General features: G+C 38.7%; 1 protein-coding gene across 4 annotated transcripts in view; it reads left to right on the top strand.

Annotated features, from left to right (window-relative positions):
• The window catches only part of acsl6 (acyl-CoA synthetase long chain family member 6), a 53,227-nt gene that overhangs the window by 9,511 nt on the left and 18,305 nt on the right, over positions 1 to 25,411 (top strand). For all 4 annotated transcript variants that reach the window (XM_079834210.1, XM_079834208.1, XM_079834207.1 and 1 more), the window contains exons 2-9: positions 3,544 to 3,764; positions 7,282 to 7,396; positions 12,279 to 12,343; positions 12,415 to 12,516; positions 12,592 to 12,691; positions 12,834 to 13,012; positions 20,494 to 20,526; positions 22,852 to 22,903. In XM_079834210.1, coding sequence (XP_079690336.1) covers positions 3,561 to 3,764; positions 7,282 to 7,396; positions 12,279 to 12,343; positions 12,415 to 12,516; positions 12,592 to 12,691; positions 12,834 to 13,012; positions 20,494 to 20,526; positions 22,852 to 22,903 — 850 coding nt within the window. In that variant the 5' untranslated portion in view covers positions 3,544 to 3,560. The remainder of the gene's footprint in view (positions 1 to 3,543; positions 3,765 to 7,281; positions 7,397 to 12,278; positions 12,344 to 12,414; positions 12,517 to 12,591; positions 12,692 to 12,833; positions 13,013 to 20,493; positions 20,527 to 22,851; positions 22,904 to 25,411) is intronic.

Below are 25,411 nucleotides of genomic sequence, written 5' to 3'. Positions count from 1 at the left end.
GTGTATGGAGACCCTTGAGGAACAGAAAGAATTTTTATGTGTGTTGAATGTGCATTTGTAGTGTAAAACTTAAAAGTATATATTTGAAAAACTCTACTTGCGGATAATAGTCGGCAAGTCACCTTCATTTATACAGCACTTTTTACAATTCAGATTGTTTCAAAGAAGCTTTACAGTGATGATTGTTTTGGTTGTACAGCAGCTCCAGAAGATAGGCAGTGTCCAGTTTAGGTATCCAGCATTGATTCATTAAAGTTTTACAGTTCTCTGTACCACAGCCAAATCTGTTGGAACTATTTGACTATTTTATTGAACTATTTGATGAAAATATTAAATTAAATTCAATGAGTTTATTATTCATGATGGTTATCATTATAAGTAAATAATTCATGTAAACATTTGAAGGCAACATGATGTTTAAAAGTAAACATTGCTTATAAAAAATCAAGTAAAAAATAAGCAACCCTCTACATACACCTAATTATCATTATTAGTATTAGCGTTAGTACTATTATTATATTGAGAGGTAGCTAAATCTACTGTACAACAGTAGCATAATATATTTCTGTCAATTTCTTCAAGTTAAACCAAGCTTTTATTTTGACGGGTTGCCGTGAAGACCTTTGAGTTTCTGTGGGTGTATGACGTATGATATGACAAGAGTTTTTTCTCAAATTTCTCCCAGTCTATATTCTCACTCACTTTTGCAACTTTATACTCCTGTGTTACTCGCAGCAACAACTCCACCTCACTGTCGGCCCATTTAAAAACTTGTGCGTTTCCTCGACATTGCCGCAACGTTTCAAAGAGCCGGAAAGTAAATAAACGCCTAGCGGAAATGACGCAGGTCAAAGCGTCTTTTACTCATTCGCAGTACGGGGATGTAAGTGTTTTCAGACAGTTCAGTGTGAATGAGTAACTTTTGGAAAACGATTGAAAACGATAGCGTGAATGCGGAGCGTTTTTAGACGAAAACTCAGTTTTCAAATTGATCCTCTTTTCCCAGTTGAAGCCACCCGTGCTTGCTCTTTTAGGGAAACTGCTCTTTTTCCAGGGGTACGATCACTGCACACTTGCTCTTTTGGTGAAGGCACCGCTGAAAGTGATTTATTTCCAACGCAGAACGCCTCCTCTCTCAAGCAAAGGCAGATTGGCAGAGCGCTGTCGAAATAACTGCTCGGCTCCGAAGCAAAAGCTGAAGCTTATATACCCGTATGTCCAGCTGTCTTTTTAAATTGACCAGGACTAGAGAGAGCTGAGACATTGAACTTTAAACTACACATCAGATGTGTCAATATCCGGTGTTCACTGCTTGACGGTTCAGACACTGCTCCTCCAACTAACTTGCCTACAGGGGAGACAGCTAAAGAAATCGATCTCCTGTTGATCAACTTCCATTTTTGGAAGTTCACAAATTAGGTCAACAAATAAAGCCAAACTCCAGGATGAGCCGCACACGTGTGTGTATGACCCGACGTACCGTAAGACACGACTCTTCACTCTCAGAAAAAAAGGTACAATGGAGGTACAGTTTTGTTCCTTGGGGAACAAAATGTATAACTGTACCTTAAAAGGTACACAATTGGTCCTTAGGGTACAATTAAACCATTGTTTTCTTCTACTTAGAGCAGGGGTAGGCAAGTTCGGTCCTAGTGAGTTTGTCTCCAACCCTGAAAGACGTCTATAGAAGCTCTTACTGAGAATTAACAGAGGTTTAGATGTTGTTGTTTTATTGAAAATATTACAATATATAATATCACCATTATGGAGATCAGTGTTTCCTTTAGTTGGGCAGTTTGACACTTGCCTTTTTATGTGAGTTTGTGGTTTTTGTTACAGTGTTAACAAAACCCACAATCTGTTCAAATTAAAAGAAATAAACAAAAATGTCATGAAGAAGAATGTTTGACTAAACTCATCACTGACTGAAACTATTAATACATATTATTCACCAACAATAATTTCTTGCCACAGATCAGACATTCTGAGTTTTGATTTTTAAATACATTCTAGGGAGAAAAAGTTTAGACACACACAGATATCAAGAATCAGCATATGAATCTCCACAATGGTGACATACTTAATGCTGCAATGCATGCTGGGAGCCATGAGTTTATACTGTGGTGGTTTAGTAGGGTTGGAGCTAAACTCTGCAGGACATCAGATCTCTAGGACCCAACTTGCTTACTCCTGACTTAGAGGTACAAAAATGTACCTTTAAGGGTCCCACCCCAGTGACAAGCACTTGAACCCCTAAAGGTACAATTGTGTACTCTTATTTTTGAGAGTGTTCACAGAGCAAAGACAGGGTGACCCATGACTCATCTACTCACTATACGTAACTTTGCAATGTCAACTGCCTCTGTTTAGAGTATTAGTAGACTGTTAGCTTAGGGTTTGTGTCAGCTGAATAAATTGACATGTCGTCGCAAACAGAGTTTTAAAACCAGAAAAAAGATTTCTCTGTTCTACATATGTGCATTTTAAGATGTTTGAAGGCAAAAAAAGAATAATAAATAGCTTTCAAAACCATGTTAGTGGGCAGTAGATTATCTGTCATACCTGCTCTCTCATTTCATCACTCTTTCACTCTTTCTTTTTCTCTCAGTCTCCTTCTCTTCCCCTCCTAAAGCTGAGTTATGACTGATACTCAACTGATATATAGCCTGTGTGTTTTAGTAAGCATTTTCTTAGAAGTTAAATATGAAATGTTAAGTTTTAAGTGACCGTTTGATGAAACGTCGAGTCACGCTCAGCAGCTTCTGGGAACATAAAGCCCGCCTACTTTATTTTGATTGGCCATCTCAAATATTTTGACATGGATGAGTGGGGACAGACCAATGCCAGCTCAGATGAGAAGATATCCTTCCAGCACTAAAGTAGTGTTAATACTCTATTAGTCAGTTACTTCACAACATTTATTATACACACCTCGGAAAAAGCAGAGCTCCGGACTTCATAGATGGACACGGCCATGGATGCAAAGTGACTTGTAGTCAGCAGAAGTTGATGGAGTGAGCAGAGAAACACACAGATCTTCTGTCAGTGGGAGTGGCAGCAACTCTTACTTTCATGAGTTAAGACTGAACGAACTCAACAGATCGAGCTGGGAAAGCGTCAGATACTCAGTTGATCTGATAATGCGGAATTATAGATCTGGATTGTGCAATCAGATTCCAAACACTGAATACCTGTAATTACATTAGATTGCCTTTTAAAACACTCAGACTAGAGTTACTTATGCATTGATCACTTGATGTTCACACAGAACAATCAAAGCGGAAGGTTTTGAGGATGATAGAGTTCAGATGAACTCAATAAAGAGGACCTTAGTGAGCACAGGCTCTGTTGATTTCCAGAGTTTTTGTGTGTTCAGAGTAGCAGACTGCGTGTTAATGTGTAAGCCGCCAGAAGAACGAGCGCTTCTGAATGTTTGTGTTGATGACTAGCCAAACTCTGTTTTGTCACTGTGACTTCAGTGTTATCTTTCCTCGTGTATAGTAAAGCTGTGTGTGTGTGTGTGTGTGTGTGTGTGTGTGGTAGAGCTCAGTTCCACGCTTATGGAGAAGATGCAGTCCCGGGATCTGCTGCTGGGGCTTCAGCTGCCCGAGCTGGACGATCTGGGTCAGTTCCTCCGCTCTCTGCCCACCTCCACCCTGCTGGGTCTGGGCGCCCTGACCGCGGTGCTGGCCTACTGGATCGCCAGCCGCCCGCGAGCCATCGTCCCGCCCTGTGACCTCCGGCATCAGTCGCAGGAAGTGCAGGTAGGACACGACCTCCTGATCGAATGCACACTCCACAGGGCTCAAAACAAGCTTTACAATACCCGGTAACAGTGTCCTTGTTACATGTGCTGACCATATTATTAAAGGGTTAGTTCACCCAAAAATGAAAATTCTGTCATTAATTACAATCAGTGAGTCGAATCATGATTCGAATCGCGTTTCAAACCGCCAAACTGCTGAAATTTGGCGATTCAAAACTCTGAATCGACTCACTGATTCATAACGCTTCGAAGCTTCATGATGCCGTGTTTTGAAATCGTCATCACTATATAAGTCGTTATTTAGGGTTTTTTTTTGCGCACAAAAACTATTCTCATCGCTTCATAAAGTTATTGTAGAGCCGCTGTAGTGAGATGGCCTTTGTAACTTTAGTCTTTAGTGTCTTTTAAGGGTCTTGAGAGTGTAAAGTTGAGCCAATGGAGGCCTTTCAGAGCATCAGATTTACACTAAAATATCTTCATTTGTGTCTGAAGATGAACGGAGGTCTGACGGGTGTCCAACCACATGAGGCTCAGTCATTAATGACACAATTTACAGTTTTGGGGGAATTATCCCTTTAACTGTAAACTATGCTTAATTACAACCCTCAAACAAAACTCACTAAACCTATAGTAACTACAATATTATTACTCAGTACTTAAATCATGGGTGTCAGAACCATTGTATGTGTGTGGACAAGACCCACCCACTTTTTACGATAAATGATATTGGACCCACTCACTTTTATCGTCTCTAATTCAGCACATGTCTGTTTACCTACCCCTAATCGATAAACACTTATTATTAAACACGTTAGACGCTTTATTTCCACTTTTCTAATATTTTCTTCATTTTTATTGAAAATAAATGCCTTTCCGATCTGATATGTGATGGGAAAAGGGAGATTGAGATTGAGAGTTCGGGTCGATTTGTGTCAAAACTAGATGGCGTGTGTCTTACCCCTACTGACAATCTAAACGATGTTGCGATTTTCGTAATTTTGTCTTTCCGAACTAGACATTTAGCAAGCAAAGCGGTATATTTATATTTAATGTAATTGGCATCTACTCCAGTAAAAAAATTCTGAGAGGACCCACCCACATTTTGTTTGCTTCCGACACCCATGACTTAAATATATAATCACACAATGACACCGTAAAGCATGAGTTCACTTCAGACTTCAATTTCCTCACCCCATCTCTTCCCAGATGTCCATGTGTTTCTTTCTTCAGTGGAAGTTTTTTGATAAGTTAAGATAAAGTGTAACTCAATACTCCAACACAACTACAAATATAAGAGGAAATCATATTTCTTAATTTCTTTAATTCCCTCAAAAACTACCGCCACACTCAAAAAAAGAACTCTTAAAAAAATCATGGAAAGTATTTCTACATGATAAACTTGCTTTATTTCAGCATTATGCAATTTAATGTACTTGTAATTTAATTAAATTGTAATTTATTAAGGTTGATTCAACTTATTTACTATGGTTAGGCACAGCTTAATTTAATAGTGTCAGCCCAACTAATTTATTTAAGTTAGCCTAACAAAAGTGCTTAATGCTGAAAGTAAGCCAATTAATCAAATGGAAATCCTTTCCATGATTTAATTACATTAATTCAAAGAATAGCTTTTGAGTGCATTTACAAAACCTTTTACGAGATTCTATTGGCTAGCCAGAAGATGGTTTTGTTACATCCATGACATGCCCAGAGTAGTTTTTTATTATTAAAACAACTTTAATATTTATTAGCAGGTCCTCATGCTCTGCACTTCACCACAATGGTAACCTCCACAAACACTAACATAACACACACTTTTAAATACCAACATAATAAAACATTAAGCATTAAAAAGTCTCTCCATTTTCTCATCTTGTTAAAAATGCATCAAATTGCACTTTATTTAAACATTTACTCTCCGAATTCAGCCCCTTTGCAAAGCATGATGGGAAGTGAACGTCTTATTTCTTTGGGTTACTTGATTGAAACATTTTATTTCAAAATGAAAACATCAAGTTATGTCAAAGAGTAACGGTTTTAAGTTAGTTTAACATGAATCAATTACATTTGAACCAGAAACCTGATATAATGGTGTTAAATCAAGATTAATTGCTTAAATAAATCTTGGGAAGTCATTCAATATTATGAATATGATTTATGGGAACACTTTATTTTACAGTGTCCTTGTTGACTCGGTAACAGTAAATTATACATAATTACATGCAACTGACTTAAAAACAAACCCTATTGTTGTATATGGTTACACTTTATTACGGTGTCATTGTTACAGTGTGATTATATATTTAAGTACTAAGTAATTATAATTAACTACACGTACTTACTGTAAGTTTAGGGTTTGGTTGAGGGTTGTAATTATGCATAATTTACTGTTAATACACTGTAAAATAAAGAGTTACTGCGTTTATTAATGTTACTCAGTAAATGTATGATTACACTGGAACAAACACACCTTAAAATGAATTGTAATATAATGCATTTTAATGTTTTAGTCAAAAGCAGGGTTATTACTGTTACAGTTAAACTGAAATCATGAAGAAGCATTTACATTTAAACATTTTCTGAAATAAAAAATGTTTGCAGTAGGTATGATATTAGAAAATCAATAAAATATTGATGAATAATCAAAATAATTAAATCCTAAAATCCCAATAAAAGTTCTTTATGGTTTACATTTTTATTACTAATGAATTTACACAACTTTTCTTTCTTTCTCTTTTCTTTTGTGGTATATATATATATATATATAATTTTATTTTTAATATTTTTATTTTTTTATTTTAATGTTTTATTAATTTTGCAGTGTGTTTTTGTCATTTTTAATAGTTTTTAAGCCTACATGAAAAAATACTATAGTATATTATAGTAAAATTACAGTAAAATTACTGTAGTAAATACTATACTGTTATACTATAATATACTACAATATACTACAATTTACTGTAGTATCTTTACTATAGTATGGTTCAAAAACACTATAGTATTTACTACAGTAATTTTACTGTAATAAAATCTGTGCTCCTCACAGGTTCGTCCCTCACTAGTGTTCAGAAGCGTCCCATCATGCACCTCATGAAATGATCAAACCTAAAGGATTGTTGTCCGGTGATGAATCCTGTGTGCTCAAATCTCTCTGTTTAGTCTCTGATTTGCATAAAAGCAAACGCTGTGAGACAGGTGTGGCGTGAGTCGCCCTGAATCATGAATCAGTGATCGGTGTGTGTGTTCAGACTCTCTGCTCAAGTCCAGCTCAGGAGAGGTCAAGAACAGCAGTGTTTCAGTGGCCATCTCTATAAACCCATCCGCTAATGACCCAACATCTGACCTGAACACAAACACTCCAGCACATCCTGCAGAGGCCAAGTCAATGCAAATATAAATGCAAACACAGATGCAAACAAGCACCAGACGCACTCTTCTTCTTGCATACAGTTATTGAAATGGGCTTTACAGCAGATGTCCTCCTCTCTCAGTCTTTCTGTCCGTGTGTTTTCCAGCTGGAAGACGGCGCTCGGCGATCCATGATGGGCAGCGGCTCTGAGCTGCTGGCCTACTACCACGAGGACGCCAAGACCATGTACGAGGTGTTCCAGCGAGGCCTGCACATCAGCGGTGAGAACACACCTGGATCTGATTTATGCAAATCATGTACAATCACACAGCGCTCGTCCTTCAGTTCGCCTGCATCGTCTGACCCGCGCAATGAGGCCAACCGAAAACATGTAAAGATACATTTCTACAGCTCAGACTCGCTTTAAATCATAATTCTGGCCACACGGGTAACATCACACTACAAACATGGCTCGCTCAAGGCTTACACACATACAGGTGTGTGAACCGCGGGCAGAATCTGAGAACATAGTCAATAAGAGATCATACAAAATAGATGTTATTATTTATTTAGTGCTGTCCTGAATGAGATATGTTGCATAACAGATGTTTACACATAGTCCAAGACAAAAACAACAGCTGAATTTATTCAAATGACCTGTTCAGAATCTATTAAAGCAGAGTCCAGACAACAATAATCAAACTACATTAAACACATGTGCAAATATCAAAACATCCTTAAGTCAAGACACATTTAATGACAGCAAATGACCCGTTCAGAAACCATTAAAGCAGCGTCAACACATGTGCTGCAGAAATTATCTTCTTCCAGCTCAAATATCAAAACATCCTTAAATCAAGACACATTTAATGACAACAAAATGAAGAAAACAAGTCTTGTTTTTGGAGAAATTGAACAAAATGAATTGAGTTTATGCGTAAAACAAGAACAAATATCTGGCATTGGGTATGAACATTACACTCATCTGAATGAAGTTTATGAACACATTCTTTTACAAAAATGAACCATGGTTTTATTATAGTAAAAGGGTTTTATTACAGTAGAAGTGTAGTAAACATGGTTTTATTATAGTAAAAGTGTTGTTACCAAGGTTTTACTATAGTAAAAGTGTAGTAACCATGGTTTTATTATAGTAAAATTGTAGTAACCATGGATTTATTATTGTAAAAGTGTAGTAGCCATGGTTTTATTATTGTAAAAGTGTAGTAGCCATGGTTTTACTATAGTAAAAGTGTAGTAACCATGGTTTTATTACAGTAGAAGTGTAGTAACCATGGTTTTATTATAGTAAAAGTGTAGTAGCCATGGTTTTATTATTGTAAAAGTGTAGTAGCCATGGTTTTACTATTGTAAAAGTGTAGTAGCCATGGTTTTATTATAGTAAAAGTGTAGTAACCATGGTTTTACTATTGTAAAAGTGTAGTAGCCATGGTTTTATTATAGTAAAAGTGTAGTAACCATGGTTTTATTACAGTAGAAGTGTAGTAACCATGGTTTTATTACAGTAGAAGTGTAGTAACCATGGTTTTATAATAGTAAAAGTGTAGTAGCCATGGTTTTATTATTGTAAAAGTGTAGTAGCCATGGTTTTACTATAGTAAAATTGTAGTAACCATGGATTTATTATTGTAAAAGTGTAGTAGCCATGGTTTTATTATTGTAAAAGTGTAGTAGCCATGGTTTTACTATAGTAAAAGTGTAGTAACCATGGTTTTATTACAGTAGAAGTGTAGTAACCATGGTTTTATTACAGTAGAAGTGTAGTAACCATGGTTTTATTATAGTAAAAGTGTAGTAACCATGGTTTTATTACAGTAGAAGTGTAGTAACCATGGTTTTATTATAGTAAAAGTGTAGTAGCCATGGTTTTATTATTGTAAAAGTGTAGTAGCCATGGTTTTACTATAGTAAAAGTGTAGTAACCATGGTTTTATTACAGTAGAAGTGTAGTAACCATGGTTTTATTACAGTAGAAGTGTAGTAACCATGGTTTTATTATAGTAAAAGTGTAGTAACCATGGTTTTATTACAGTAGAAGTGTAGTAACCATGGTTTTATTACAGTAGAAGTGTAGTAACCATGGTTTTATAATAGTAAAAGTGTAGTAGCCATGGTTTTATTATTGTAAAAGTGTAGTAGCCATGGTTTTATTATAGTAAAAGTGTAATGACCATGGTTTTATTATTGTAAAAGTGTAGTAGCCATGGTTTTACTATAGTAAAAGTGTAGTAACTATGGTTTTACTATAGTAAAAGTGTAGTAACCATGGTTTTATTATTGTAAAAGTGTAGTAACCATGTTTTTTTGGCTTATTGATTAACCACTGCTCATAACCACTCGGCCTTATGCATAACGATACAAGTCCAGCAGCGCATCATACAGAAATTGAGAACTTCGTTCAGTGGTGCGACGACAACTATTTTGTGCTAAACGCGACCAAGACTGAGGAGATGGGGTTTGACCCAAAGGCCATAGGCGATACCAGGCCTGTAGTGATCAACAATTTACCAATTACTCGGGTTAGCTCTTACAAGTACATTGGCATACATAATGATAATGCATTGACCTGGAAGGAGCACGTAAATACTGTCTGTTCCAGATTCAACAGAGGATACATTTTTTATGAAGACTTAGATTGTATGGAGTGGAACAAAGATGTATGTTGTTGTTCTATCATGCAATATTAGATAGTATTTTAAAATACATTATAACAGCCTGGTATGGTAACCTGACAGTTCAGTTAAAGTCTCAGATCGCCCGTCAGGTAAAGACAGCTATGAAGATTATGGGGGTCAAAAACCATCTGCCCCCCCCAGAAAATTTATGAGCAGTCGGTTATCAGCCAGGCACAAAAAATAGTTTACGATCCGACCCACATACTTCACCCAGAATTCCAGCTTTTAGCCTCTGGCAGAAGATTCAGAGTTCCTACATGCAGGTTAAACCGATATAAACACTCATTTGTGCCTTTTTCCATTAAGCTTATTAATACTAATATGTAGGCTATGTCAGCATGCAATAAGAGGGTTATTGGGGCAATGTAATATGTTAGGGGTGAATGTATGGGCTGTTGGATTGTTCATTATACTTAGGTTATGTGGAATGTGTCATCTGTAGGCTATTGGGGTGTGCAATATGGGAGCTGTAATTAATAACGGTTTTTAATTTTTAAAAAACTGCCAATGAAAGGTGTTAATGTGCCTACTATATATGTACCTGTCTAATGTATATCAGAATATTTTATGAGAGGATGTGTTGAGAGACGTTTATTATGGGCCAAGCACCAGCGGTGCGAAGATTTCTTATAATTATTATTCCACCATTGAAGTCTATGGCAGCCCATAGAACCGTTTGCGGGAAAGTTATGAAATTTGGCACACTGATATAGGACTGGCCCAACATTAACCACACCAATATTGGAGTCTCTAAACCAATCCTTCTAGCGCCACCACCTGTCTAAAGTTTCACTCATGTTTATACTAATAACTTTTGAACCCTAAGGGATAGAGACAAAATTTCTTCGATTCCTTCATTTCCTTTGCTCAAGCCGATTCGATTGCACCCTATGACGTCATTTTCCGTCATGAAAATGTTCCCGCCATTTTGAATTTTTCAAGAAACCTACTTTTGCAAACTCCTCCTAGACGGTTCATCCGATTTGCATGAAAATTGAAAATTGAAAAAAGTTGTTCAAGAAAAAAGAATTCAAGTTGATTTGCCTAATTGTTTTTGATAAAGGCGCAAACAAATTGTACATAGCAGTTGCAAAAGCAGACTTAAGGCTATATCTTCGCAACGCTTTATTGTATTCAAACCAAACTTGGTACATGTCATCACAAGCATGACTTGAGGAAACATGCAGCGTTTCGGCGCAGTGCCACCAACTGGTCCGGAGATATGAAAAATTTATATTTTTGCTTATAACTTCTGAACCGTTCGTCCAAATATCACAAAAGGGACGTCATGCCGAGTCGACTGATATCCAGTTTTACCATATCGGCCATTTTGGCTGTCGGCCATTTTGAATTATGTGATAAAATGCTGTATTTTATGAACGCATGAACGGATTGTTATGAAACTCGGTATGGGTCATCAGCACGATGCCCTGAAGGAGCCTGAGAAGTTTCGAAACAGCGCCACCTAGTGGATAATTATTTTTCTCAAAAGCTTAAAACTTTGGGTGTGGTTGACTTATTTTCATGGGAGTAACTTTTATTTTTGTCTCCCGAATCCTTGTTGAGTCCAACGATACCAGACTTGCCAAGTTTTGGTGTATGGTTTGTGCAGCGTTGTAATTACGCGCTTATAAAACATTAGCTGATATCTTCGAAACTGCTAGTCCGATCGAGACGAAACCAGCGTCAGAGGTTCAGAAACATAGGTTGATAGCTAAATGCTAATGTCCAAATGTCAAAATATTGATAGTAAGGGGCAGTAAAATCCAATCAAAGTCAGGTGTCAGTCATATTTTACATGTTTTTTCATATAAATGTCTATAACTCCAAAACAAAAGGAGATATTTTCACCAAAATTGACACACACATGTATGGGCTCACTCCGAGGAAACACACAAAAAAATGGTAGGATTGTGCCTCTTGGTGGCGCTAAAATAGGACAAAATATGAAAATCCCATAGACTACAATGCATTTTTCATCCTTTTTGCCTAAAATCATTCTTTGTATTTTTGTATTTTGTGTTGTCTTTGCAAAAACTGCGGAATGGACAGAATCCAAAACAAACCTCCCTTCAGGGACAATAAAGTATATCTTATCTTATAACCACACGTTTTACTACAATACCATGGTTACAGTATGGAGAAGTAAAGCCATGGTTCATTTGTGGTTACTATGGTTGAACTATACCATGTTTTTTTTTGGTTTTATTTGCAGTAAAACCATAGTTCATTTTGTAAGGATTGGCAAATATTTGCTCTTGATTTAATCATAAAATCACTTTCTCAAGATTTCTGATCTCAAAATTAAGGCTATTTTTGGTTAAATGAATGAAAAGTGATGGAGATCTGATGGAAACGTGTCACTAATACTCATTACATGAAGCCCATGCTAACTGATGTTAGCTCGTTCGCTGTTGAATGGTTCTGACGTGTCTCTGTGTGTGTGTGTGTGTGTGTGTGTGAGCAGGTGACGGGCCGTTTCTAGGCTCCAGGCTCCCCAATCAACCCTACAAATGGCTGTCCTATAAAGAGGTGAGTGTTGGAGAGGTGTTAGCGTCTGTGGTCATCCGATCCGGTCCGATCTCTGGTCCGTGTCCCCGCAGGTGTTCCGCAGGGCAGAGGACTTGGGCTCGGGTTTGTTGTCTCAGGGATGTCAGCCCAACACGTCTCAGTTGATCGGGGTGTTTGCACAGAACCGGCCTGAGGTAAAGCATCCCCAAACACACACAGCACACCTGGCAGAGCCCTGAAGCCAGACTCATGACCCCTCTGCCTTTCAGTGGATCATCTCTGAGCTGGCCTGCTACACCTACTCTATGGTGGTGGTGCCGCTGTACGACACGCTGGGACCCGACGCCATCCGCTACATCATCAACACCGGTCAGGCCCACTCACACACACACACACACACACACACACACACACACACACACACACACACACACACACACACACACACACACACACACACACACACACACACACGCCGAGCGTCTCTGACCGCGAGCGCTCTGTCTTTCAGCTGAGATCTCCACAGTGATCTGCGATAAGCCGGAGAAAGCCACAGTGCTCCTGGAGAACGTGGAGAGAAGAGAGACGCCCGGCCTGAAGATGATCATCCTCATGGATGCGTTCGAGCCTCAGCTGGTGGAGGAAGGACAGAAGTGTGGCGTTCACATCCAGGCTCTTAAAGACGTGGAGGTGAGAAGTGCATCAACACACATCTCTGAGGAGCCTTAACCGCCCTTATTATTCAAGATCCAGGTCTGATGTGCTGATGTCCTTTTCACATTTCTGGGTTTCTCAGAGCTGAAGTCGTCATAGTTGGGTTCAATATTATAGCTGAGAATACATTAAACATTTTTTTTATGTGCCCATTTGCTCACATAGCAAAAGAAAAACGCCACAGTAGTGATTTCACAACTTTCAAAAAGAGGAAAAAAATAGAGTGAGATTGATAACCGCAGTGAAAATAGAGAAATATGTTCATTTTCACCATCACTCCCATAGACGCTGAAGAAACGCCCTCACAGCAGTGGTAACTTTTTTATTGTAATTTGATGCAATAGTAATAAAATACAAAGTTTTAGTGTTATAAATGTTCATATATTTAAAAAAAAAATGAAAATACAAAAAACGTTGCAGGATTTACGATATTGATGACCGTTAAAACGCGTCATCACCGTCTGTGAAAAGGGTCTATAACATTTAATACCCCCTTCATTTATTCATATGTAGTATTTGTGTGCTGCACGATTATGACGAAAAACATAACTGTCGATTATTCCCTTGAAATTATATTTGCGATTTATTAATAACGCTCTTCCTGAAAACACTTTTACTTGAACTTTTATTGCTGTTCTTTGGGTCAATGACAAATAAAAGCTGTAAAACCAATGTGAATCAACACCATACATTTTATGGACATAAAAATGGATGTTTTGCTTAAAATTATATATATTTTTATCTTAACCTTAAGACGGCATTAATTCATTATTAAACAAGATTTCTGATTTTACCACCCAGAGAACATCAGATGGTGCGACCATATATTAATTTATAATAATATACATATACAATACACATCTGAATCATTGTAGTGTCATATCACATGATAAATGCCCTTTCCATTACTTTATGTATTGCCCTTTTAGTCCAATTCATATAAACAGACACTTTTCTGTGTGTTCAAACATCTAATTTTCCACTTTTATGTTTTGTTTTTAACTGTAAAAAAGATCTGTTGTTAAATTATCTCAGTTATATTTCGTACTTCATTTTGCAGCTGCAGTGGGAATTGATAGTTTTAAATGTAAATTTGCTGGTCGCACCACCTGACATTTCACACTCAATTCAATTCTAACAGGCATTAAAGGAACACGCCACTATTTTTGACCTCATCTTGGGTCTGGTGCTAGCACTTTTAGCATAGCTTAGCATAGATCATTGAATCTGATTAGACCGTTAGCATCTCGCTCAAAAATGACCAAAGAGTGTTGATATTTTCAAGGTTGTCCCGTTGGTTATGTTGACTGAAGTTAGCCTATTCTCAGGCACTGTGCAATATCATAGGAAAAATATGGAAACTCTTTGGTCATTTTTGAGCGAGATGCTAACGGTCTAATCAGATTCAATGATCTATGCTAAGCTAATGCTAAAAGTGCTAGCGCCAGACCCGGAGATCGGCTGAATGGATTCGAGAACGCTCTAACTCAACTGTTTAACTCTAGGGGAGACGGAGAATGAGCCTGTTTTCAAAAAAACGTGGCGTGTTCCTTTAATTTGGACACCTATACAAATGTTTGACCATGTGCTCAAGGTCATACATATATTTTTTTTAAAAATCAAATACACATTTTTACATTTTCCCAGTGTTCCAGGGGTCACACCACCTGACATGAGCTGAGTCAACCTCATCATTACTCAAACATGTCAAATTATCTGATGTTTATGGGCGGGTGACTAACATCGCATCACAGGTGTCCTCTGGGGTCTTCTGTGTGATGATGTCATATCCTGTCACATGGGTTTCTTAAAGGAACATCGCATAAAATGGCATTTTTTATGTCGGTCGCTCTCCCTGACATTGGGAGAAGGACATTTTTCTGACAAAAGTTGTTAAAGTAATAGAATAGTTTTGAAACAGGACTGATACACTCATTTATAAGGAATTTAAGGTAAAATCATGCCACAATATTCGATTAAGAGTTTCACTGAGAAGATGACCCGTTTTGTTTTCTGCTTGTGCGTTTGGACGGTCCTAACATTTCTGGCCTTTCAAACACCACAACTCAAAAAGTCCATTGAATTTAAATTTTTTTTAAAGAGAATCTTATAAAGGAAATATTGTAGATCAATTTGACATGTATTTATTACAATTCGTTTTAGGAAAATAATGAATTTGGACACAAAAATACATGTCATGTCATTGACCCTTATAGACCAATTTACAGCCGACGTCACACTGGAGGTTTAACATGAGACGATCTGGAAAGTGTTATAATGTATGAAACATTGGTTTAAATCGTGCTTTAGGCTATACATGTAACAACAGTTGAAGGATTTCAGCAAATGAGCAGTTACATTTGATTACATGTTTTGATTACATTAAATTGCTGACACTGAATGAAAATAATGAAAATTAGAAAGAAATTTGAGAAAGTTTAAGATATTTTGATTTTCAAAATGTAGGCTATAGGCTATCTATATATATATGATGAACCCAAAAATGAACATTAGCCCATGATTTCCTCTCCCTCAAGTCATCCGAGGTGTGTGTGACATTCTTCTTTCAGACGAATAAAATCTGATTATATTACAAAAGTCCAGGCTAATCCAAGCATTAGAATTGGATTCATAGTTGCTCTGTTAAAAGTGCATTAAAAGTGCATCTGTCCGTCATATAACTGCTCCAGCGGCTCTGGGGTGTTAATAAAGGCCTTCTGAAGCGAATCAACGCGTTTGTGTAAGAAAAATATCCATATTTAAAACTTTATCAAGTAAACTTTCGGCCTCCGCCTTCAGTGTTCAATTCATGGAGAAAGTGTGTAAAGTTCTCCTGCGGATGGAAAGACTAACGCTCAGCTCCGCTCGTCATGACGACACACACACATCTGGAGTTTCACTTTCAACATTCAACACTTTTACACAGAAGACGGATGCTGAAAGTTTAATTGATAAAGTTTTAAATATGGATATTTTTCTCACACAAACGTATCGATTGGCTTCAGAAGGCCTTTATTAACACCCCAGAGCCGCTGGAGCAGTTATATGACGCACAGATGCACTTTATATGGACTTTTAACAGAGCAACTATGAATCCAATTCTAATGCTTGGATTAGCCTGGACTTTTGTAATATAACTCAGATTATATTCGTCTGAGACAAGAATGTCACACACACCTCGGATGACTTGAGGGAGAGGAAATCATGGGCTAATGTTCATTTTTGGGTGAAATATCCCTTTAAGTTTAATAACAAGCACAAACTGTGTTAAATAGAGTTTGAAGTAAAATGTGTCTGTCCTACAGCACCGTTTTCTACTTTACCACAGTAAATGATGCAAACTCCTAATTAAAAGCAAACAAGGAAGAAGCGTTTAATCCCCTGTGAGAGACGTAAATGAAGATTTTGAAAAATAAACGAGAGATTGAATAAAATGGAGTAATCGTGTGACCAGATCACAAAACACTGGCAAAGCTTAAATTTGGCTCAGCTCACAAAGCCTCTCGTTCGGCATTTATAGCTATAATATGTTGTTTCCAGGGCTGCGCTGTAAACATTTAATTGCAAATCTAATATTTATTTTGTAAATAAATGTTTGTGCTTCACTCGTGTCATAATATTCACGTAAAACAGCTTCACATACAAACAGAGGTGATACTCCTCACGCTCAGCCCTATCACTGACAAACTACTGTAATATTGTGAAAATAACATCTAATAATCTATAATTAGTCATCTATATATATATATATATATATATAAATAATCTATAATCTTGTTCTAAACATATGCATGTATTATAATGTTATACTAAAGCCATGGGGAAACACTAAACCTGTAGAAAGAAAGAAGCGTATTAATTATAACTAGGACACTGGAAATCTGTTTTAGTAATGAGAATGATCTACATGCTTGACCTTTGACCCCTGTTGTGACGTTACTGTACTCTGCCTTTGTATTGTCTTCAGAAAGTGAGACGTCACATGGCATGGATCACCATTTACAAAATCACTATAGGATCAGCCGTATCATATCTAGAGGCTTTTGTTTTGGATGATTTACAGTAGTTTTGTAATATGGAGCAGTTTGGTAGCCTAAAGCTGACTAGCCTGAATGCTAAAGGCTAGTTAGCTAAACGGAGTATTGCGATCTATGTCATTTGTTAGTCTAATGCATCATTTCCTTACCCTGACCTGATGTCTGCGTCCTTACACACCATTAGTGACAACAACACTGGTCTGACCTGCACGTTTCTTCAGGTGTGTGTGTGTGTGTGTGTGTCAGAAGAGCTTCAGTGACCGATGACACAGGCTACTCATGATTTACACACTGTGAGTTAAAGCGGTCAGTGGTGTTACTCCTGGGCTTCTGGAAGTGTCTGTGACGACCCATTACTTTCTCAATAAACAACAGAACTGAGACGTTTCTCCACACGATGAGGAGGACTAGACTGACACTAACATATCAATAACTCATATCTGACCAGAAGAGAAGTTACTGCCTTCTGCCCTTAATGGACACACACAGGGACGCAGCACACACACACTCACACACACACACACACACACACACACACACACACACACAAACACACACACACACACACACACACACACACACACACACACACACACACACACACACACACACACACACACACACACACACACACACACACACACACACACACACACACACACACACACACACACACACACACACACACACACACACTCACACTCACACTCTCACACACACTCTCACACACACACACACACTCACACTCACACTCACACTCACACACACACTCACACACACACACTCACACTCTGTGGAGAAGCGTTCAGTCTCTCCTCATGTCAACAGTGAATCCTCTCATGGCTTTTAAAGGGAAAGGGAGATGAGGCTCTGATTGGTTTATTGTTCGTTATGCCCAAAACACACCCATGACTCATGAAGAGACGAGGCTCGACCCTTCTGGACCCTGAGCTGGGGCGCTGACCGCTTCTCCCGTCCTTAAACTAGCAGAAGTGTGTTCGGACCCTCAGATCAGTGTGTGAACGAGCCTTTACATCTGCCAGAAACAGGACACACTTCATAAGTGTGTGTTAAGGGCGTAACACAAGTTTATTTGTGTAGCACATTTCATACACAGTGGCAATTCAAAGTGCTTTACACAGAAATTAAAATATTCGTAAGTGAATAGAAATAAAATAAAAGTATAATTAAAACTAAAAATAAAAACAGGGTTAAACTGAAACATAAGTTAAAGTGCAAGCAGTTCGGACAAAGCGCAGCTCATTCAGTTCACGTTTCCCACAACAGTCTTCGATTTATCTCCAATCTTCAACTCTTTCAAAGTCTCAGCATACTCACACTCAGCATAATCATGACATCTAATGAACTCCTGGCATGCTTTTGGGACTTCCTCACACTGGCAGTCTGTCTCTGTGACTTTTCGCGCGCGCTAATAATCTGTCGGACGTCTCCATTCAGATCTGGCCAATTTACTCAAAGCCAGCCAGCAAATCTTAACTTGATTCAGGATTCTTATCCTATCTTACAAAATCTCTTCTTATCTGTAGTTAGGAAATCTTAAACCGCTCCATCGAGTTCGGTAATCAGCTGTCAGGTCTGTTACCAAGCAACCAACAACGCGCGAATCTGCTTCTGAGGTAAACCGAAAATCAAAGTTTTGGCAGAAATTGACATTTTGTTAAGCTCCGTTGAAAAGTTAAAGCCTGTTTTATAAATCAACTTTTGCAAAAAAAAAAAAAACAGGTAAAAGGCGTTAGCCACTTGAAGAATGAACTGGCATAAAGTTGGTTTGACGTTATTAGACGTTTAATATGCGCACCTTTAGGGATCATCTCTAAAGTCACAAACGACATTGGTATACACATTTCTAACTTCAATAGCATGTGAAAGAAATGACTTGCAGCATCAAAACCAACTGTAAAGTGTTCATCAAGGTGTCAGTTATGATGCACACATTTTACATATTCCGTTCAAATGCTATTGAAGTTGGAAATGTGTATACCAATGTCGAATGTCGAACTTAAGAGACAGTACTTAAATTTGCGAATATCGAACGTCCAGCGTAAAATCAATTTCATGCCAGAGAAGAACGGCCAGTAATGCTCCGTGACGGCTCGCCGGCCTCTGTAATGTTGGTCGCAATTCGTCAACTAATCGCAAAATCATGTGTCGTGGGAGTCTGGGATTATTTACAAGCATTTTATAATCAAAGCACAGCATATCCTGGGTCCTCCAAAATTCTCTCCACCATCAAACGTCGCTGCTCTTCATCTTATATAATTAATAAATGTAACGCTCTCTCGAAAAAGGCTTTTGTTCTGTGATTTTACCGTTGGATTTGGAGTTAGGACACCAGTGGGGTTGTCCTAAAGTTAAGACAGCTTCTGTAATACCTGTTTCCTATCCATAGTTAAGATTAGGTTATGCACTTGTGGGATTACAAATTTAAGAAAGTACATTGTATTTAGCATTTAAGGTATAGATAATAATTGTGGGGGTTTTCCAGCAGGAGATTCCTGCCGGACCTGTTTTCAGACTCTCACCGTCGTTGCCTCTATGCGTTTGAATAGTTATGCTGATTAGGAGTAGGATTGGTGATACTCTGTCTGGGCGGGTTTTCCCAAAACCTGTATATTTAATTGACATGCTTTGTTCAACCTCAATGTAAATCCCTCCCCCTTTGGAATGTATATAACCTATCAGGTATACTGTTAAATCAGAGAGTTCTCATTAAAAGAATAACTTCTGTTTGATCCCGAAGTCTCCTGGTCTTCATCTTCTGAGTTTCCTACACTTTAGAAGATAAAAGTTCACAACACACTTAAGAAATGTCATTCTGTAATAGCCTTTGTCTTAAATGCGGTCCTTACTGAAATTGCCATGGTTACCAAACAGGTAAGATCGGACTCTAAAGTTAAGATGTTTCCTGGTCCCTAGACTCCCAGGTCTAATTAATAGCACACGTGATTTCAGCCTTTTTTTTCCTACCTCGTAAAAAAACATCAATTCACGCTGATTTCGCCACAGAGTCAGACTTCCTTTATGGTTTATCCCCTGATTAAAAAATGCATAAGATAAAGTGCAATCAGTGGGACGGACAGTGGCACAGCTCAATCATGCACAGATGTGTTTTGAGTCTGGCTGCTGTTGGAGCCCATTTGATAATCTGACAAGATACTAGTGCCCTGCTTTGAGCTGTCATTGGGCCGATGGCTCATGTCTGAGGCATGTCCTCCGCACCGCAGACTTCCTCGGGACTCTATCAGGAGAATCTGAGGAAGAAAGCATTCCCGCGTGTGATCTCACGGAGACAGGCCTCAGCTTGCCCAGCCTCAGACCCGGGCCGGTTTCCTGTCAGGGTGTGCGGATGAGTGTGCCGACTGTAGCCATGCTTACACTCTTCTCTTCTTCTCTACTCAGGCTCTGGGTCGAGATCACTACAGGAAACCCGTGGTGAGTGTGAAACTAACACTAACACACCCAGAGCTCATCTGTAACATGGTAACCCCAACACACATTAAGGCTACGTTCAGATCCGGAGGGACACACACATGACATTTGATCTGTTTTCACATTTGGAGGTGGTTTGAAATGCAGATTTACAGATGCGCCTCAGTCTGGACACTTGGGCTCAAACTGGATTTCAGGTTACACTTTATTTCGATGGTAACTACGTGTCAACTAACAGTATTAGTACACTGTAAAAACTACACTGTAAAAACTACACTGTAAAATCCAACAGTTGCTCTTACTAAGACTTTTTTAGTAAACTTTACTTAATGTCCAATAATTTGTTGAACTTACTTAAAACAATAAGTAATCTGAACTATTTGCATGCAATGCCTTCGTTACTTAGAAAACTCAGGTAAACATTACTTGACTGGTTTGAGTACCATTTGGCCAAAGCAAAAAAACAAGCAGGCGGGCGGGCAAAGTGTTTTTGAGTCGAGGCAATTTTGTATAGACTTATCACTCATTTCCTCCACTTCCTCTCACCATAATTGTGATCAGTGTTCCCTTTGGTTGGACACTTGGAACTTCATTCATATTATAGTAATTAACTTTCTATTAATGCAGCAATGCAACAAGAAATTGATTTCTAAACAAGGGAAGTAATATATATATATATATATATATATATATATATATATATATATATATATATATATATATATATATATATATATATATATATATATATATATATATATATATATATATATATATATATATATATATATAATTGTCCATTAATGATATATAACATAACTATATTTCATGCCAAATAATGACCTTTTAAAATTTTTTTGCTAATATTTATGGCATAACCTTTTAATTGAGTTGATATAATCCCTCTATGTTTGTCACAATATCATTTGACCATGCTCGAGTGTGTCACACACAGACTTCAACATTCAGCATGCAAAACACAACAATGGTAACAAGAGCATTATTATTATTAATACGACCTTTACTATTTTACTTGCTGTCATTACGCGGGTTATACTGACAAAAGACAAATAGTAAAATAAAGCCAAAAATAGTAAAACGAAGCAATTAATTTATTCACGCCACAATGCACTCTGGGAGTAGTTCCTCAGATCCCAGATAGAATTAAGTTGACAAAACTTAAACGGTTTAAGTAAGAACAACTTAACGCAATTAAGTAATGCTTACTTAATTGAATTAAGGCAACAAGTTTTGCACAATTTAATTAAGTAAACTGAACTAATTCGTTTTTACAGTGTAATTAGTTCAGTTTACTTAAGTGTCCAACCAAAGGGAACACTGATCACAATTATGGTGAGAGGAAGTGGAGGAAATGAGTGATAAGTCTATAAAAAATTGCACCGCCTCAAAAACACTTTGCCCGTCCACCTGCTTGTTTTTTTGCTTTGGCCAAATGGTACTCAAACCAGTCAAGTAATGTTTACTTGAGTTTTCTAAGTAACGAAGGCATACCATGCAAATAGTTCAGATTACTTAATTGTTTTAAGTAAATTCAACAAATTATTGGACATTAAGTAAAGTTTACTAAAAAAGTCTTAGTACGAACAACTGTTGGATTTTACAGTGTAGACTGTCTGCTTAATATTGGCCAACATTCTACTCACTATACTTTACTCATTCTAACCCTACCAGTCTACTAATACTCTACTAAACCTCTAATAGTAGACATGTAGATGCAACACTACTGATAGTGTTAAAGGGTCCATCAGAGTTCACTTGTCTCTTGCTTCACTGTAAACACGACACACAGTGATAATGGCAACATTGTCCACGCCGGAGCATCTGAAGAGCAGATGATGTTTTCCTTCTGAAAGGCTCGTCACATACCAAACCCAACCCTATGTCTGGACACACACACACACACACACATCTGCAGTCTGAACACAGTCTAACAACTTCAAGCGAATGATTTATGACTATATTTCTTCTACAAGCATCCCACATATCTTACATCTTACATTATTATTTGAATGTCTCTGTTTTCTTCTGTGAATGACACCTGGCGTCCCTCAGCTGTCCACTGTCCAGATATGAGTGTTCCTCATGTTCCGCTAGATTCATGAGATAGGAAGGCGTCTGCTAACTCTCTTCAGGTCTGAAGCAGATCGGGCTCCTCTGGAGCCTCTGGGACGGCAGTGTAGAGTTGCTGGTGTGTCTGCTGAGACCAGTGTGATCTGGGATCTGGGATCTGGGATCTGTGATCTGTGATCTGTGCTCTTCATTTATATTCATCTTGTTGTCCAGTAACAGTTTGATGTGTTCTCACAGCCCCCAGCACCAGATGACCTGTCCATCGTCTGCTTCACCAGTGGAACCACAGGTCAGTCAATGCAGCTCCGCATTCTCTTCTGTCACAGGTTAACCCTAACACAACGAAACCCAACCCAACCCTATCCCTAACCTAACCCAAACTAACCTAACCCAACCAAGCCCAACGTAACCAAACCTAACCAAACCTAACCAAACCCAAACTAGCCAAACCCAACCTAAACCTAACCCAATCAAGCCCAACGTAACCAAACCTAACCTAACCTAACCCCAAATCTAACCCAACCCAACACAACCCAACAAAACCCTAATCCTAACCCAACACAACTCAACAAAACCTAATCCAAACCTAACCCAACCCAACCCATCCATCCATCCATCATCTTCCGCTTATCCGGGGCTGGGTCGCGGGGACAACAGTCTAAGCAGAGATGCCCAGACTTCCCTCTTCCTAGCCACTTCCTCCATCTCTTCCGGGGGAACCCTGAGGCGTTCCCAGGCCAGCCGGGAGACATAATCCCTCCAGCGTGTCCTAGGTCTTCCCCAGGGCCTCCTCCCGGTGGGACGTGCCTGGAACACCTCCCTGCCCGAGCCGCCTCAGCTAGCTCCTCTCGATGTGGAGGAGCAGCGGCTCTACTCCGAGTTCCTCCCGAGTGACTGAGCTCCTCACCCTATCTCTAATGGAGCGCCCAGCCACCCTACGGAGAAAGCTCATTTCGGCCGCCTGTATCCGGGATCTTGTCCTTTCGGTCATGACCCACAGCTCATGACCATAGGTGAGAGTAGGAACGTAGATTGACCGGTAAATCGAGAGCTTTGCCTTACAGCTCAGCTCCTTCTTTACCACGACAGACCGGTACATCGACCGCATTACTGCAGAAGCTGCACCGATCCGTCTGTCAATCTCCCGTTCCATCCTCCCCTCACTCGTGAACAAGACCCCTAGATACCTGAACTCCTCCACTTGAGGCAGGACCAACCTGAAGTGGGCAAGCCACCTTTATCCGACTGAGACAACACATCTCAACAAAACCTAATCCAAACTAACCTAACCCCAAACCTAACCCAACCCAACACAACACAACACAACCAACACAACCCAACAAAACCTAATGCAAACTAACCTAACCCAACCCAACCCAACACAACAAAACCTAATACAAACTAACCTAACCCAACCCAACACAACCCAACAAAACCTAATCCAAACTAACCTAACACAACCCAACAAAACCTAATCCAAACTAACCTATCCCAACCCAACACAACCCAACAAAACCTAATCCAAACGAACCTAACCCCAAACCTAACCCAACCCAACAAAACCTAATCCAAACTAACCTAACCCAACCCAACCCAACAAAACCTAATCCAAACTAACCTAACCCAACACAACATAACCCAACAAAACCTAATCCAAACTAACATAACCCAACACAGCCCAACAAAACCTAATCCAAACTAACCTAACCCAACCCAACACAACTCAACATAACCCAACAAAACCTAATCCAAACTAACCTAACCCCAAACCTAAACCAACCCAACAAAACCAAATTCAAACTAACCTAACCCAACCTAACACAACCCAACAAAACCCAACAAAACCTAATCCAAACTAACCTAACCCCAAACCTAACACAACCCAACAAAACCTAATTCAAACTAACCTAACCCAACCTAACACAACCCAACACAACCCAACAAAACCTAATCCAAACTAACCTAACCCCAAACCTAACCCAACCCAACACAACCCAACAAAACCTAATACAAACTAACCTAAGCCAACCCAACACAACCCAACAAAACCTAATACAAACTAACCTAACCCAACCCAACACAACCCAAAAAAACCTAATCCAAACTAACCTAACCCAACCCAACCCAACCCAACAAAACCTAATCCAAACTAACCTAACCCAACCCAACACAATCCAACAAAACCCAACAAAACCTAATCCAAACTAACCTAACCCAATCCAACACAACACAATCCAACAAAACCCAACAAAACCTAATCCAAACTAACCTAACCCAACACAACCCAACAAAACCTAATCCAAACTAACCTAACCCAACCCAACACAACCCAACAAAACCCAACAAAACCTAATCCAAACTAACCTAACCCCAAACCTAACCCAACCCAACAAAACGTAATCCAAACTAACCCAACCCAACCCAACACAACCCAACAAAACCCAACAAAACCTAATCCAAACTAACCTAACCCCAAACCTAACCCAACCCTAACAAAACGTAATCCAAACTAACCCAACCCAACACAACCCAACAAAACCTAATACAAACTAACCTGACCCAACAAAACCTAATCCAAACTAACCTAACCCCAAATCTAACCCAATTTAACCCGACCCAACCTGACCTAAACTAACCCAGCTCTACAACAATGCTACAATATATATATATATATGTTGCTGTTTGTTTGTCATATGCATGTGAATGTAGGAGAGCAGGAACACATGTTGGGTTCTCAGAGGATGAGTGAGAACACAGGACAGGCATTAACACAGAGCCAATCACAGGCTGAGTGAGT

The sequence above is a fragment of the Gobio gobio genome (assembly GCF_949357685.1).
Source record: "Gobio gobio genome assembly, chromosome: 14".
In the NCBI taxonomy this organism is placed as follows: domain Eukaryota; kingdom Metazoa; phylum Chordata; class Actinopteri; order Cypriniformes; family Gobionidae; genus Gobio; species Gobio gobio.
This window is presented reverse-complemented; position numbering and strand designations above follow the sequence as displayed.